The sequence below is a fragment of the Erithacus rubecula genome (genome assembly GCF_903797595.1).
Source record: "Erithacus rubecula genome assembly, chromosome: Z".
Classification (NCBI taxonomy): Eukaryota; Metazoa; Chordata; class Aves; order Passeriformes; family Muscicapidae; genus Erithacus; species Erithacus rubecula.
This window is the reverse complement of record NC_136661.1, coordinates 10,930,882-10,948,639: the sequence shown is the minus strand read 5'-3', so window position 1 is coordinate 10,948,639 and position 17,758 is coordinate 10,930,882. Positions and strand designations below refer to the sequence as shown.

Sequence of the window (17,758 nt, the reverse complement as noted above, 5' to 3'; positions counted from 1 at the left end):
TGGGTTTCTGGAACTGTTAATTACATTATCTTCTGAACTTTTAGAAGTCTAATCTATAATTTACTAATTATATTTTTAATATGTGCATGCTATAATAATACATAGTAGTATAATTAGGAAAAAAGTACGTAGAATTATGGAGAGAAAAATAGGCTAGGTAGGTAGTACAAGAAATAAAGTGAAAATTAAAAGTATAGGGAAAAAACCTGTCTCACATAAAAACATGACGTTTACTGCAAATATTTTACTGTCATTTTCTGTTCACTGAAATTAATGTTTGAATGTTTATATTTTGGTTTTGTTGTTTTTTTTCTCTCTAGGCTTCTGGGCCCGTGAGGTCGGCAAGATGATTGGCCTACAGCACCCTCTCATACCTGTTCATCATCAATATGTTGTAACATCAACTATCCCTGAAGTGAAAGCCCTAAAAACAGAATTGCCTGTGATTCGTGACTTAGAAGGGTCATATTATCTAAGGCAAGAAAGGGATGGCCTTTTATTTGGTCCATACGAAAGTGAGGAGAAAATGAAGTTGCAGGAGTCTTGGGTAACAAATGGAGTCCCACCAGGTGATTAAGAACATTAAATATTTAAACATAATAAGCACCAGCACACATTTTAATGTGCAGAAATCTCAGGCTGTAATTCTGCCTTATGTGGTGGAAAATAAAAAATATTTTCAATGCATTATTGTAATGCAAAATCTTTTTTCAAAGAACAGTTCTAACTAACAATAAAAGATAACGGAACAACAGAAAAAGATAGCAAATGTAATGCAAGTAAAGCCTACTACAATGTAGTCTTACCCTACTTCTGAAGAGCTGCTTGTCTGTTGTGATTAGGAGCAGTCACCAAATCTGCAATATATAGCCTTTTTGCCTGAGTAGAAATTTTTCTAAGTTACAATTCTCTCCAGCATGCTGATGGGGGGGGAAGTGGGGGGGTTTGGATATTTATTGACACCACTGAGATAATGTGACTGTCAAATAGGAGTAGCAAAGGAATGTCTTAGACAAAATGCTGTGCTTTGATATAAGTGCAAGAGAGGTGCAGATATGTATAGAATACAAAAATATCCTATGTCATAGAGCTGCTTACTAAAATATATTATAAATGGTTGTGTTATATCTAGGCTCCAGATTTCTATTCACTTCCAGACAGAAAGTTACATGAAGTCATTATTGTTGCTATTTTAAAAAGCAAACATTTTCTAAGGAAGAGCAGCTAACATGGTTCAGTTTTGGATAGCCCTGTCACAGCTTCCTGAACTTACTGTCACCAGTAGCAGCAAGTGCCTGTATATAATGATGCTCAGTCATGCTTAGAGTCCAGACTGAGGGGTGAAATATATCCAGAAATTCATATGATTTCATGGAAATCATAAGCAGGCACAGGAAGTATCATTTTTCTTCTCCTCAAATTATTGGTGTATTGAGAAAAATGAGTGGATCTTATTAATGCAGAAGAAAGTTTCCATGTGTCTTCCCTGTCTTTCTACTTCATTGTTGAATTTGCATGACCTTGGGGTTAAACAAATATGTATAAAGGATAGTATAATTGCAGTGACAAATAAACTTGTTCCTGCAGGTATGTTGATTTTTATGCATGCCATTTTTCCTATGTAGGATGGTGAAGGCTTGAACATATGCAACGATTATTCCCATAAAACTTCATATGTAGATAGATGGCTGTATTGATACAGATAGCTCTATTGTATAGCTAGTTATATCTATATGCAGATACCATAGCTGTATTGAAAATGTATGTGTTCTCTGTACAAATATATATATAATAAGGGTGAATTATTTGTGCAGGTTTTGGAAAAGAGCTTTTTGAGTCTGATTTAGACAGAATAATGGAACATATTGAGGCTGCCATGGAAATGGTCCCTGTTTTGAGGAAAGCAGACATCGTAAACACAATTGCAGGTCCTATCACCTATTCTCCAGATATTCTTCCTATGGTGGGACCACATCAGGGTGTCAGAAATTACTGGGTAGCTATTGGTTTTGGGTAAGTTCTTTGTAACAGTTTTTGTGTGTCATATTGTTAAAATGGTAGTCAGCTCAAGCTTTGTGCATTTTATAGGTTTGGAATTTGTTTTGCACATATTTTGTGTTAAATGTAACTGAAAATAATCTTAATAACTAAAGTGTGTATGATGTAAGATCATCCTTCTCTCTTATTTCTTTACTCTCAGTAATTTTTTGTTTCCTCCTTTTAATCTGGAGGCCAATACCTATGACACTTTATGAAGCAGCAAGAAATGGTAGCACTTTGCACTGTCTGTGCAGCAACTTGAAGTCAGAGAAGTACTGGGTTTGAAAGTATGTTTTCCAGTTCATTTTATTTCTTGCTTTGAATTACATTGTATTTTACAGTTGTTTGTTGTATGTAAAATTGGTTTCATTGAAATTGGACAAAAATGAGTGTGCAGTATACAGTTTTGTGTGAAGAACTGTAGCTTTATTGAACAGAAGACATTCCAGTACAGCATGTGACTGACTGCTCTAAGGATACAAATCCAGTGTTTCTGACTGTTGAAAGTGAAGCTGAAAAATTACATTGCTGGGTATTAGAGAAAATTAAATAAAGAGGGCAGTGCAACAACAGAAATAAGTGGTTTACTGGTATTGTTCTCCCACTTGTTATGGTGTTTTTTCTTGAATGTGATTTTCATCTTACTTATTATGGCTGCACTGGTGCCAGTGTTAAAACATCTACGTCTCTTTAATTGTCTTAGTTTGACCATTGATTCAAGATGGGTAGAATGAACCAAATACAATTCCAAGCAGATGTTATCGAACACATTCTGTTTGCATAGTTTTTCCAATTGCCTAATTTGCTGTTTAAAATCTAACTCAGCTTTTTCCAGTTTTCTTTCATTCCAAATCAAACAAACCCTCAGATTGTAAGATAAGGCAGTATCACTAACGTGGTTTCTGAGGCCCTCAAAATAAAAGAGCTTGGTAATTTTGCAATGATTTCATTGTGAAAGGTATTCACCTTTGCTGCTTGGATTTAAAAAAAAAATAACGTTATCTTTCAGTAACATTTGCAGAACTTATAGTTACAAAAGCGGTTTGCCTAGACCTTGTTCACCAAAAAGACTGCCTAAGTTCATTACTCTGTGGCCAGACTTTGGAGCATGTTTTTCTTTGTTGGTATCAATGGGAGGAGAATCAAATTCCATATGTAAAAAATTGAAGATTAGTGTTACTTGTGTAATTTTCTTTAAACAAGTTATTTCAGAGGTTTGATTAATCTCAAAGTGTTTGGACACAGGTTGCAATTATGTGGCTTTCATTGGATTACTTTGTCTGCTTTTCAGGGACTTTTGACTCTGTTCTATGCTTCTGAGTAACTGCAGTGTTTCTACCAGTGTTGTAATTTTTTGTGTGCATTAGCAAATCCTTATCTTGCAGTCAACTGGCAGGAACATTGTGACAGAGGACTTAGTGCTTTTAGATTAGAGGATTTTTATTATCTAAAATTAGCAGCTTGCTAGGCATTTTAACATGGAAAGAAGGTAAGTATAGTTAGCAGAGCTTGTAGCACTATTTATTATTAAGGTTGCTCAATGCTTCCCATTTTTAGTTACTTACAGCTTTGAAAATACTAACTAGAGTAGTTTAGGATTTTATTCAGAAAAGTTTCATTCAAAGCAGTGAAACCATTCCATAACCTGGGACAAAGACACTAGAAAAGGTACCACAGGGTGCAGAGACTCAGACTTCCTAGGAATAGGAATGGAATGACTTGAAAGTGGGTGAGACGCAGCAATTCATAAGTAAGACACAAGAATGTGACAGGCAAAATGGGGACTTAACCTGTCAGGGATTGGAAGGAGAGAAGAAAAACTGGAGAAAAATGGTTCAAGTTCATTTAGGAAATTTTGTCTACGTCATAAGATCATTGAGATTCCTGCACTGTACCACTCTTCATAGCCACTTGTAATATCCTATCCTTTGAAATATCCTATTCCATTCTTGTGCGGTAGAATTGCAGTGGTTGTATTTGCACAATCAACTCCCTCTTTTCTGAGATAAAGAGGGAAATGGGCACCCTGTGTAATGTAAAATCTCTGATAATTAGGCCCAGCTATGAGTGCTAAAATCAATGGGTTGTGCAGTCAGTGCTGCCAAACTGCAGAATGCAGAGACCTCTCGGTGCAATTGCAGGGCTGTACCTGTAGTAGCAGGGCAGCCTCCCCTGCACTGTCTTGCTCCAGGGGTTACCCTGCCATCAGCTCAGCAGTCTTCAGCTGAAGCTAAAGGTCTTCATCATGTTTGGTCTGTCACAACACACAATCTCTTTGCTGTTGTCCTTTGCTTTTGGCACAGGCAGACTTAAACTGACCAAGACTTCATCAGAAGCTGTACTTGAAGGCATCATAAGCTTTCATGGCACTAAAGCTTATACCCATTAATAACTAAAAGCTGATTAATTGAATTGGCACCAGCAACAGCTAACTCTTCTGTAGTGGCAGTTTACAAGCACTTATCCTTCCTGCATCCACTGCAGTGATAGAAGTTTGTGCTGAGTCTGGAGATTTGTGCTGAACTTCACTGTACTGATTGTAGTTGGTGGAATTATTTAATGTACTCACTCAATTTTTTGATGTTTGTATTTTATTTAGATAAATAATTAAATAATGGATAAGATACTGTATCATTCTTATCATTGCTATTATGGATTCATTCTTCTTATGCATATGCATTACAATTAAACGACTATTTGTTTTGTTTTTTTTCTTGGTGAAGTCCTTGCCTATTTTAACTGAAGACATAGAATTCAAATTGCAAAGCTGATGACCAGCAACTGAACTTGGTTTTAGTGTCATTATTCTGCATGAGTGTCTATAGTTTAATTGCTTCATGTTGATCTAAACTTGACTTGGGGCAGACTTACTGTTTAATCAAGGATTTTTCTGTTGTGCTTATGCGAGCATTTCACAAACTAAGAATTAATTTTCACATCTTCTAGATGGAAAGATGTTTTGGCTTTTTTTTGAAGACATGGTGGTATTATAGAAGTATTTAAAAGTTCTAAATCATTTGGTGCTAATGATTATTTGTCATTAAAGTGTGACTGCTGTAGGTTACCAATAACGTTCTGCTGCGGACAGTGGAGCTGTAGAAATATCCATTAATACAGAATTTAGTCTTTGAAAATAGGCCAAAACAGAACAAATAAAAAAAAAAAGGGGAAAAAAATTTAAAATACATTGGTATTTGTGTTAGTAGTGTATGTTAGTACTAATTTTAAAAAGCAAAACATAAAAGACTTGGTGCTGCAGGACTTTTTCCTATTTTTAAGGTATGGCATTATACATGCTGGTGGCATGGGAAAGTACCTCAGTGACTGGATCCTTGAGGGAGAACCTCCATTTGACCTGATAGAAGTAGATCCAAACCGCTATGGAAAGTGGACCACTACAGAATACACAGCAGCCAAAGCAAGAGAATCGTATGGCTTTAATAACATTGGTAAGAAGATACTTTTTAAATACATTCATGTCCTGAAGATGGATTCCAGCAAAGCCTGCACCCAGATTTCTCTGATTATAGATATGTTTTCTATGTTGGGTGGTGATCTTAGCATGCCATAGCTGTGGTGATTTTTGATTTTTTTTTCCCCCCTCCCTCTAGTTGGTTACCCTAAAGAAGAAAGATTTGCTGGGAGACCAACAGAGAGAACCAGTGGACTGTATGATTTGCTGAAGTCAAAATGTTCAATGGGATTCCATGCAGGATGGGAGCAACCTCATTGGTTCTACAAACCTGGAGATGAGACTGGATACAAGTAAATGAAATATTAATTTTCTTTCCTCCCCTGAAAAATTGTCATGGTAGCAAGAGCCAGGCAATTTAAATTTAATGAGAAGCATGCATTTATCACTTATTTCAGCAATAGGTTAGATTAGATTGATCTTCCATTCCTGTTTTTTTCCATTGTTTAGAATTTATTCTGTTTAGAATTTTATTCTGGTAATGCAGACTTTTCAAAGCATGCATCAAGGTATCTTGTATCTGTTTTAGGTTTGAGATACCAGGAAGCAATCTAGCTCAAAGAAGAGCTTGGTAAACAACTTGTTCATTGTAAATGTGTGTTTTCTCCATCTCTTTCTCTTTGATCAGCAGCACAGTATAATGTTTTTATGAAAAATCTCATTGCTCTCTGTGTAAGTGTCTGGAGAGAAGAAGCCAAATCTTTGGTTTTTTGTTTCCCCTTCTCTATTTCTGCCCACCTAGTTACCTGCCTGCATCAGGAAGCTTCCAGCAAATAAATATTTTCTGTGGGGATATTGGGAGTCTGATCTAAATGAGGCTCATAAAGGAATGAAGAGACACACTTTGCTGTTCAGAAATAAAGCCTTTGACACCTTTAACTTAAATAAATGATTCATCAACAAAGTATGCTGTAAATTTACTCATGACAGACCACTACTTATTCTAACATTTGAACACAGTTTATTATACACAGTGGCTGATATAATATCAACCCATATCTTTCTGTGTTGTTAAAGGATTTTAATTATTAAGCTGTGTTAGACTAAGGAAAATATTGGGTAAGGTACCTGAAATTAGGAAAGTCTCTCTCTTTTGGATGATTATTAAACTGAAGAAAATGAAGACTACATTTTGCCGCTAAGAGCACAGAATTTCTAAATTGTGTTTTATGTGTCTAAATGCTCTGTTTCAGACCCAGTTTTCGGCGCACAAATTGGTTTGACCCTGTGGGTCGTGAGTACAAACAGGTTATGGAAAAAGTTGGTGTAATTGACCTGTCACCATTTGGCAAGTTTAAAGTAAAAGGCACGGATTCTGTTAAACTGCTTGATCATCTGTTTGCGAATGTTGTTCCAAAGGTAAATGGGACAGTGGTAACCGTTGTAATGGAGACAAGCTCTATTCCAGATACAGAAAACGAACCGTTGTATTATTCCCATATTTCTTTGATACCAAATACACAGATCCTTTGGAGAAGTTTCTGTTTCAGATATATTGCACTCAAAAGCACGCAAGTGGAGTTTATACTAGACTAGTCCCACACAGAAGTACTTTTTGGCAGTGATCATTGAATCAGAATGGATGAAGTTGGAAGGAACTTCTGGATATCACCTTATCCAACCCCTTGTTGAACAAGTGTCACCTGGAGCCTGTTGCCTAGGCATATGTTCAAATGGCTTTTGAGTTAACTGGGCAACTCTTTCCTATGCTTAGCACTTTATAGTAAAAAAAAAGTTTCCTTTTGTTCAGAAAGCCACCTGCATTTCAAATCTCTTTCTAAAAAATGCAAGTGAATCCTAGCTGGAATTCTTTTACAGTAGAATAGCTTGGCAGCTGCCTGCCTAAAATTGTGCTTTACAGTAGTAGCTAGAGCAGCAGAGCAGAACATGGAAGAGGGTCTTGCCTGACCACAGCTGAATGAATTCCCAAGGGAGCGGCTTTGTCTTTTTTTTTCAAATCCAACCCATTGTTTTCCTTGACTCATACTGACTGCTTCACACCGGCTGCCTGGTGCAGACAGGGTTGCAAATACTCAGGAGGTTCCACTTTCACATCACATATATAATTTTTCTCAAGTGTGGTTGTTCATAGATCCTCAGAGCATGATCTTGTGCTAAAAAATGGCATATTGTGACAAACTACCCCAGATTTCTCATTATTTGTCTTCAGGTTTTTGTCTGAGTCCCTTTTATTTCCTACTTTGTCAAACATTCTCATACAGTGTCTTTAACTTTAGAGATACACCTCCAGCAAGCAGATTGTTCCTTTCTGAAGTGACCCTGCAGTTGCAGGATGACTTGGGTCGGTCATTTCAGCACAGAATTTCATTAAGTATTTGCAGTAGGTGGCAGTTTTCATTGCATCAGAAGCTCAAAGGGAGAAAACATAGGGAAACAGCAAGTATGCTGACACTGTAGTTCTGAAGGTAGACAAGCTCTTCTGAAAGGTTAAAGTCAACTCAGTGGGAAGGGACAAGATTGATATCCTAGGAGAAAAAGGAACTTGAATTGCCATGTACTGATATTTTTACTGTATTAACTTTGTGATAATAATTTGAATGGAAAGTTTGTCTTCAGTCTAGTTTGGGGTAGAGGCAGAGTAACTGAGTAATTAGTGAGTATGGATAATACGTGCTGATTTATATGGTACAGGGAAATCAAGATTAAACAGGAAATTGTGAGAACAAGTGTTTCCTATGGAATTGAATCAGCAATGCTAAAGGAAAGTTAGGTGGCAAAGCAGAAGGTACAGTTTATGAGTACACTTAAAAATCCAGAATTTAAGCTGCCTGATTTTTAGTCCCATTTATGCTTGTCTCCATCATAAAATAATCCAGTGGAGTTACCAGAGGTATAATAGTTTTGCAATTGGGTTGAGAGTGACCAGCATCAGGTCCTAAAATATCAGCTGTATGCCTGTAATATGCCAATAACTATGGCATTATTAATTCATATATTAAGACCTGCCAAATAATCTTAGTATGTCAAATATTTTTGCTTTCTTGGTTCATTATATGGTATCTGGCTGCTGACTTGGCTATTGACAAGTTTCATTGAAAGCAGAATGATTAAAGCAGAGAGATTAAATTCTGCCTCTGGAATCAGACCAGAACAACAGTTATGCCACATTCACATTTCTGTTTCTGTGGATGATATATGTATGAACATGTATGTGTTTTATGGTTACTGCTAAGTAACTGTTACTTGAAATTCTGTCTCTAGAGATTGAGTTTATATACAGAATCTGATTCAAACGTGCAGAGATATAGATTCATAGTTAGCAACTACAAAAACAGAAAAGCGTTCATAAATCAGGGACCCAAAAACGTAAGCCAGCTTAATATTTCTCTCTTTACAGTAAGGGGAAAAGCATATGTTATTCTCTTGCGACCTAAAACCTTATTCACAGGTTTTAGGAATATTCACAGAAATATTCGTGTCAATTACATGGAGAATTTTTTATTTAGATGAAAACAAATGTAGCTTAAGAATGCATTGTGTAATGCATATTTAGGAAATATTTATTAAGATCTTGATTTATCTTATTTTTAAAATTTTCATTTTTTCTACAAAGGAAAAAGCGAAGTTTCTACTTCAAAGCTTGAGATTGGCCAATTTTACATCTCTCCACTCCTACTATTGCATAGCAATATATTTAATGATGTTTAAGAATTCAAAGGTTTTATTTTGCATTTTTAATAATCACAAATTTTATTTTGTAGGTGGGTTCCACAAATATAAGCCATATGTTAACACCAAGAGGAAAAGTTTATGCTGAACTAACAGTCTCTCAACTGTATCCTGGAGAATTCATGCTTATAACTGGGTCAGGGTCAGAACTCCATGATCTGAGGTTAGTGTATTTTTTAATGCAGTAAGTACATAGTGCTATATAGTCACATTAATACGAAAGCATTTTGACTGAGTTTCAAATTCTCAGTCATTACTCAACAAATTTTTCAAATTTTTTTGCTACTTATTGATTTTAGTTTCTTAGAAATTTGGTTGACTTGAATTCTGAAGTATAAGCAGTTGGATATTGAATTATTGCTGATGTAAAAAGGTGGAGAACCTGTTAACAGTTATGTAATACACTTTATTGGAGGTAGTTCTTGTTTTGTTGTTGGACCTGTTTGTCTTTGGCATTGCATGATGTAACACAGCATGGCTGTTCCTTTCTAGTGTGTTCTCTTACGCAAAAAAAGAAAATTGGCTCTTAACAGGGATGACCCCGGAGGCAGTGACCTGGCCCAGACAGATAGGCAGTACAGTCTTCTTGATGCTGTGGCAATGTGTTCTGCTTTGGGATCTGGGGTCACAAAGTGAAAAGAGAAGGGAAGGAACGAAAAGATGAAGAAGAAGAAAAGAAGAAGAAGAAAAGAAGAAGAAGGGAGAGGAGAGGAGAGGAGAGGAGAGGAGAGGAGAGGAGAGGAGAGGAGAGGAGAGGAGAGGAGAGGAGAGGAGAGGAGAGGAGAGGAGAGGAGAGGAGAGGAGAGGAGAGGAGAGGAGAGGAGAGGAGAGGAGAGGAGAGGAGAGGAGAGGAGAGGAGAGGAGAGGAGAGGAGAGGAGAGGAGAGGAGAGGAGAGGAGAGGAGAGGAGAGGAGAGGAGAGGAGAGGAGAGGAGAGGAGAGGAGAGGAGAGGAGAGGAGAGGAGAGGAGAGGAGAGGAGAGGAGAGGAGAGGAGAGGAGAGGAGAGGAGAGGAGAGGAGAGACAGAAAAAGAGAAAGAAAAGAAAGCAGTTGCATGATATCTTCACTAAATTTCTCATAGATGAGCATTGGAATTGACATTTCTAGTGCTCATCTTATTGGATTTTGATGGCAAGTCAGTTTATCAAAGTGAATCAACATATTAAAGAGTGAAATTCACTACTCTAACAGGCAAAGAATAATGTACTCTTCCATAACAGCTCCACAGGAATCTGTAGGAGCATTGGCATATTCAGAAACCAAATGGCAGAGCCAGAGCTAATGTATTTAATTCTACAGATTTTCTGCAGTCTAGTTTCCTAGGCCTGAGATCTTACAATGCTGCTTAACAATGAGGTATTTTGTAAGATTTTTAAATAAACCCATTTTTAAAAAATTTCTGAGCTTCCTGAAAGATAATTTGCAGCTGTAGTTTTTAATTAAATTCTAAATTTATTTCCTGCCAATACTTGGAATGCTGTATTCGGGAAGCAACAAACCTGCTTGTCCATTTCTGTTGCCACAGAAATTTATTTAGAGACTTGTTATGTTCATAGTGTTTATTCTTTACTCTTGTTGTATGCTGACATTTTATTAAAACATTCAGGATCCAAACCTAAATATTTTGTCATTGTAGGAGATCAGTTCTTTCTCTTACCTTAAAAATACTGTTCTACCCATTTAAATGCTGTTATTTCCTGGCTGTGTCTCAGATGCTTGTGTTCCTATATCAGTGCCTTACCAGACAACTCTGTTTAACATCAATTATGGATTTGTCTATCTAATGTAGCACATAGTTTTGTTGGTTTTGAGAGTGTGAGACTGGGAGCTGCTGGAGATATGAACACTAACAGAAAAGAATTCCTAGTAAAATCTTACTAAATTCATTTATTTTAATAAGAAGTGTAACATTGGTGTTATGTTTTATGTGCAGGTGGATAGAAGAGAAAATAGCAAGAGGTGGATACAAAGTTGAAATAGAAAACATGACAGATGAGATGGGAGTACTTAGTGTAGCAGGTCCATATGCACGACAGGTCCTCCAGAAGTTGACAAATGAAGACCTAAGTGATGCTTCATTTAAGTTTCTCCAGTGTAGACATCTGAAACTTTCCAATATTGCTGTTACTGCCATTAGGATATCTTACACAGGTAAGCAGTAGAAAAAACATACACTTAAGGAAAGAGACAATGAATAAAATAATAAATGTCATTAAAATTATGTTGAAAACTATGTCTCATCATGTATTCATAAGGTGTAGGTTTGCTACGTCTTACATATTAGTGTGGGAGGCAACACAGTATGTTGATTTTCAAATGTAATATGGTCAGGGACTGTGCTGAGTTTTTCCAAGACCTTTTTTTCTAGAAATACCCTATAGTGTAAATATTTATTTTGCAGAACAAAAGGCCAGTTCTGATAACCTCTTTGGTATTTGCTGCAAAACCAACGTCAAGAATTGTTTTTGGATTACCGTATATTAGTGTTTGTAATGTGCCTTGAAAATGTAATGCTGGAGTGCTTAATAGTTGGTTTTCCCAATTACTTTTTATTTTTATTTCTTTTTGTATCTGTTTTGAGTAATAGACTGAATTCAGAGCATTCTGAAGCAGCTGAAGTCCTTGCAATTCATATTCTCTTTCTCTTGTGGTAAATATGTTAAATACACTCATTTTTATTTACACTCAGTTCCATTTACTGTTCACTTGCCAAGTCATCCTCTGTTTATAATGTCCTTAATTTATCCTTGTGACATTGTTACATGACCTTTTCTTATCAGTTATTTTGTTAGTTTTTTTACCCACAGTTTTCAGTTAACAGTTTAAATTTGATTAATAGTACTACTACTTAAGATGCAGAGCACAAATCCTCTGGTAGCTCTATCTGATAGAATTGACCCTAGAGTGTGAATTAACACTTATGGCATTGGTCCTCACTTTTCACCAAAGATAGGCATATATTTTTTAGGATCATTTCACTGAACTGATTAAAATACTAACCTTTTTTGTGTAATAGGTGAATTAGGCTGGGAGCTGTACCATAGAAAAGAAGATTCTGTACCTCTTTACAGTGCAATCATGGAAGCTGGCCAAAAAGAGGGAATTGATGACTTTGGAACATATGCTCTAAATGCATTGAGGCTGGAAAAAGGTTTCCGAGCCTGGGGTGCAGAGGTCAGGAAATAAAACTTCTTTATTATTTTTTTTGGAGGTTTGGGGCCTTTTTTTTTTTTTTTTTTTTTTTTTTTTTTTTTTGTGGAGCATGGGGTGTTGTGTTGGTGCGGTTTTTTTAAATTTGATTTTGTTATGACTATGCAGCTTTTTAGCCATAGTTAGCACAGCTATTATTTGTACCATTTTCTCAGTTTAGCCTTAAAAGAAAAATTTCCTCAAGCAGGAAAAGCTTCTATAATTCTTACTGGTGATTTTCTAAATAAAAACAACTGCTATACTCCGTTTCACTGCTGGCAAAGAAATACTTATTTTGATTCATGGGTGGTTTTCCTCTTGTGTATAACAAAATCATGAGGGTTTTGCTTAGCTCTAGTGTTTCAGAATTGGAGATTTGGCTGACAGGTTCTCAAAATGTTTTATTTCTCTAATAACTGTGTCATGAGAGGCAAATTATTTTTGCTTCATAATGTATTTGGAACTTTTTCATTTCCCTTTACCTTGTTCCTGCAGAATTTGCTCATTCATAATAAAGAACTACTCATGGCGCCTAGAGAATTTGGGGGAAATGAGTATAATTTCATTTCACCTTAAATTTTTCCTTTAGAAATGAAAAACCCAAGAGGTTAAAATGGTGGGAATTTAAGGGTCCTTTTGGTTTGCCCTCTGCTAGTTATTTTCATTCTTTCTTCAAGTGCTGCCTAAGAAATTATTCCCCCTACAGCTCATGGGAAGGTGGTGAATAAAATTGGCTTTGCATTTTATTTCCCTCTCCAGCTAAGCCACTCTGCTGTGTTGCAAATGGTGTGCACCCCTCAGTTACTGAATCTTCTGAGGATCCATTCTGCTTTGATGAAAAATCCTATTTCTTACTGAAAAGTGTTTACTTTGCATATGTAAACTTAGGTGACTGGTTTACTATCTTTATGTCATATTAGGCATGTTAGTTGGTACATTTTCTGAATCCCTTGTTGAAAGCATGCAGTGTATTCAAACAGAAGTTGTGCAAGCACAGTGTGGAAAACCATGACACAAGAGTAAATAATAGAATGATTTTATAGAATGAATAAATAATCCCCCCCAATCTGAAAGCTATGATGGTCCATCATGTATGGATGGTGAATTTATATCTTTTAACAGATGAACTGCGACACTAATCCCTTGGAAGCTGGACTGGAGTATTTTGTAAAGCTAAACAAGGTATGTATTATTATATTCAAAATGCTGTATTATGTCCAAGATTACTCCTTAGGTGTGTGAACATGAAAAATACCATTAGCTGGAAAATGAAATAGATTTAGTAAATCAATGACACAATGATAATTATAATTACTTTACAAGTAATATAAAGTAATTTAAAAAGTAATTAAAGTAATGTAAGTACTTGTTTAAAAAAAAAATCTCTCCAAGTTCCTTGCTATCAAAATTATTTATTAGATCAAGGAATTGCAATGCTTAATGTTGTCTACGTGAAAAATAACTCTTCGTGATTTATTTTTAGAGAGAAATTTCATTCATGTACTTTTGTAACCATATAGTATATATACATACACACATACACACACACACACACACACGTATATACACATATATATATGTACACATAATACATATATATACACACATATATACACACAAGCAGAACAAACCTGTCCATACTATGTTAATATTCTTCCTGTTCATTCTTGTTAAAGCTAATATCTCTACAGTTTTTTCCCTGGCTACCACTCTGGTATAATTACTGAAGAAAAGTATATTTTTTTAGAACTGCTAGGGACAACTGAACAATAAGTTAAATATAAGTTAAATTAGTATATTGGTTAAAAGAATAATTAGTTTTCAATGAAATTTCTGAAGAGGTCCTCTGCTCATAACTTGTCTTTATATGATTTGCAGGTTAGAGAATCGAGCTAGTTGAATTCAACTGTGCAGTAAAAAAAAAAGATGTTGTTTGTTTTCCTTTAATTAGCACCTCACTTCTTAAAAATTAATATTTTAGCAATTCAAATTCTGTTTTAAGAGATACAAAAAATTGCTTGTAATTCTCTTTGCTGTCCAAATGAATCACAAATTATATGTCTAAACTATATAAAATAGTGGACCTTTTCATGAAATCTGATTAAATCTGTGAATATCTAAAGCCATCTGCTGTTCTCAGTTACTCCTTCAACTCAAACAGTAATTGTATGCACAATGGATCTGAAATTTCTAACATGAAAAATCTGGTCCTAGAGATTGCAAGTGAGGTTCCTAAATGACAGCCTATTTCTGACTTGATCTTTTGCTTCAATTTTTAATTAGTAAATTAAAGTATATAAGGAAGATCAAGAATAAAAAATGTTTTCAAAGCATTTAATCTTGACAATGATACAATGTGATATAGCAACAAACTGTTATTATTTATGCTCCCTTTATACCTGAAATGTTAATAAATGGTTCTTAGTATATTTGCCCTGTTATGTGGAGGCACAGTAGAACTGATAAGAGGAATCCCAAGCTTTAAGTTACAGCTCTAAATAAAAAGCAAACCTTAAATTTTCCACAGGAAAGAATTACAGAAGCATTTTAAATGTTATATTTATAAGACAATTTCATTGCCCATAACAGAACAAGCCCAGGAAGGTGTTTTTCCTCTCATAGTTGAACTGTCTATAGAAGGTATAATTCTTCAACTTGTGGAGGATTGAGGCAGGATACTCCCAAGGATGTCACTGACAGTTTCTGCATGTAGTGGAGTTACAGCTCTCTCCATTTGGTAATACAATTTTGCCTTCATCTGAAGAAGTGACACATGCAAGGGAAATACAGAGTTTTATAGATTAGAATTAAGTTGCATTTACAAATAAATCCTTTCCATCTTGAGGAGAGATTAGCAGAATTGAAGGAAAGGCAACAAATAAAATTTACTATTACTTGTTTTTCTTTCCACTTCCTTTTGATACACCTGTTTGTTTTCCTTTTCTTTCCTTTCCTTTAGCCTAAGTCGGAAAGCAACCATAAGCAGGGAAAGCTGTTCCTTGCCAAGGTAGCCATAAGATCATAGGAAGGCATTAATGTGCAAGAAGCACTTGATTTCTTAGTTGCTCTGCACACACTCTGCATGGTTGAAGTGCAGAGTTGGAGCAGTTCTCCAGAGCAGGTACTCACATTGTAGACAAATGGGCATGAATGAATGTCGTGCAGAAATGCAATGTGTCAGCCCTGAAGCATTTGCCAGTTTTGCTGAACTAATGTGAAAAAGGAAATAATCAATGTTTTTTTATTGACTTAAATGAGGGCAGTTGTGACTGTATGTTGACACTTCAGAGGTACCTGAGCTAATTCAGCTATTGGAAGCACTCTAAACACTGTAGCATGAAGTGCAATGTGAGATTATTTACTCTCCTTCTTGGCAGTTTGAGTCCCATGCCTCTGGTTTTGTTACACATTTGGCATAGCACAAACCGCACCATTCTTTACAGGCTGCCATGACTGAACACAAGCAAAACACTTTTTTGTTGCCTGTTGCTATTGTTATGGAAAATTTCCCCTCAAAAAAGGTGAACTACGTAAAAATTACGAGCGGTAGATACTTAAATACTTCTTTTTCACGTTTTGGTCTGTTTAGCTCCCCACAAGGATTATTCCTTTAAGCATGCGCCCTCAGCTGGGGAAAGTGCTGATATCTGTGTAAATTAGAACCAAACGGCACTGTTCAGTTAATTATTGGAGCTTTTACTGTGCAACAAGCAGCTGAAATATCTCACAAAACAGTTGTGAAAAGACTTCAGCATACGCAAATCTTGAATGTCTTGGAACATGAAAACTGTTTCTAAACAGATCAAAATGAATGAAGAGTCAGATACCAGTGAAGTAAATACGATCAAAAAGAATTTTAATTTCTACAGGATGACATTGAAATATCTGGGGAATATATATGAAGAGATGTAAAGTCTCCATAAAATCCTGATGGTCTCTGCGTTTAGAAAATTTAGTGTATACATCTTCATGTACAGATGGAGTAGTAATTTTTATGTGATGAATCATAGGAAAACCTCTTCAAAGCTGAAGCTGACTCTCTTTTCTCACAGGATTTAAATTATAACATGACAATAAGTAAACACATTTCCACAGGGTTTCTGTGTCAGTTTTCATTTTGTCTAAGGCATTGTTCTAGGTGGTTTCCTCTAGTCTGCTGATAATCCCTGTTTCACTAATGTTATAGTTGCTTCCTTGCACATATGAGCAGGACGGGCTGCCATTTAACAAAAGTGAAGGGACACTAACAGGATTGATATATCTTTAGAGTATAAAATGCTTTCACAACTTTGCAGCAAAATTCTGTCCAGATTAGGGATTTTTTTTTTTTTTTTTTTTTTTCTTAATACCTGCTATCTTTCTTTTGGCTGTTCAATTACATTTAGTAAGTTAGTTAGTCGTTAGATAGCCTCATCTCATAAATAAGCACTCTGCTACTAAATATTCAGTAGAGTCGTAATGTTAGTCACTGTGCCAGGAAATACACAGAATATCTTTAAGAAAGAAAATATGCAGTTCTTTTTGGTCCACATCCAGGAATATGGTTCTGTACATTTGCACTTGCTCAGGTTTTTGAGTGCTTAAGGGTATAGTGTATCACTTCTGAATGTTTAAAATAGCCTTATTTTTCTCCTGACTGTAATGGACCAGAAATCCCTATGAAACTTGATGTTAGAGTGATAAACCTTCATGCCAGCCCACGGAAATGAATTCTTTGAGGAGCATTTTCCTGAGCTCCAAGCCCGCTGTCGGTGGGTTTGTGTTGGTTGCTGTATCCAGGACTGCCATCTCCTGGTCGCTGCTGAATCAATGACTTGGGAACAACACCGCGGCTTGGGAAGGGAGCGCAGTAGATTAAGGAAACCCTTTGGGACTCTGCTCTAGTGTGCTCTTGTAGGTCAGGATCCAAGAGCTTGACTCATATTCGTCTGCTTCCACTAGGAGAAACTGCTGTTTTCGGAGGCATGTTTCTTTGCCTCAACCCTCTTTATTTACTGGAGCAGGCATTTTGTTCTCAATTCCAAACTTCTTTCCAGATTTTTCTAGATGCAGAATCTCTTATTTTTTATTATGTCTTTTCTCTGCCAGCTTCCTCCACTCCCTCTTTTTTTTTTCCTTTTTACCACCAACCTAAAACCTTATACTTGATTCTTGCTTTTTTCCTTGTGTGCTTATCACTAATTGCATTTCATCTCCTCCATCCCTCTCAGTGAGTGCCTGAATGTCCTTGTCAAAGCACATCTCACAAGCTGCAAGTGCTACCTACCTCTTCTTATCACTTTGACATTTGCTGGTTTTTAACTATTACACCTGTTAGACACATTAATATTTAATTGCTTTGGTATGCATTAGAATTGAAGTTTGTCAC

General features: G+C 36.0%; 1 protein-coding gene across 2 annotated transcripts in view; it reads left to right on the top strand.

Annotated features, from left to right (window-relative positions):
- Nucleotides 1-17,758, top strand: part of DMGDH (dimethylglycine dehydrogenase) — a 42,410-nt gene that overhangs the window by 15,412 nt on the left and 9,240 nt on the right. For both annotated transcript variants that reach the window (XM_079330197.1, XM_079330196.1), the window contains exons 6-14: nucleotides 321-569; nucleotides 1,815-2,013; nucleotides 5,320-5,489; nucleotides 5,652-5,805; nucleotides 6,706-6,871; nucleotides 9,235-9,365; nucleotides 11,135-11,352; nucleotides 12,218-12,375; nucleotides 13,513-13,572. In XM_079330197.1, coding sequence (XP_079186323.1) covers nucleotides 321-569; nucleotides 1,815-2,013; nucleotides 5,320-5,489; nucleotides 5,652-5,805; nucleotides 6,706-6,871; nucleotides 9,235-9,365; nucleotides 11,135-11,352; nucleotides 12,218-12,375; nucleotides 13,513-13,572 — 1,505 coding nt within the window. The remainder of the gene's footprint in view (nucleotides 1-320; nucleotides 570-1,814; nucleotides 2,014-5,319; nucleotides 5,490-5,651; nucleotides 5,806-6,705; nucleotides 6,872-9,234; nucleotides 9,366-11,134; nucleotides 11,353-12,217; nucleotides 12,376-13,512; nucleotides 13,573-17,758) is intronic.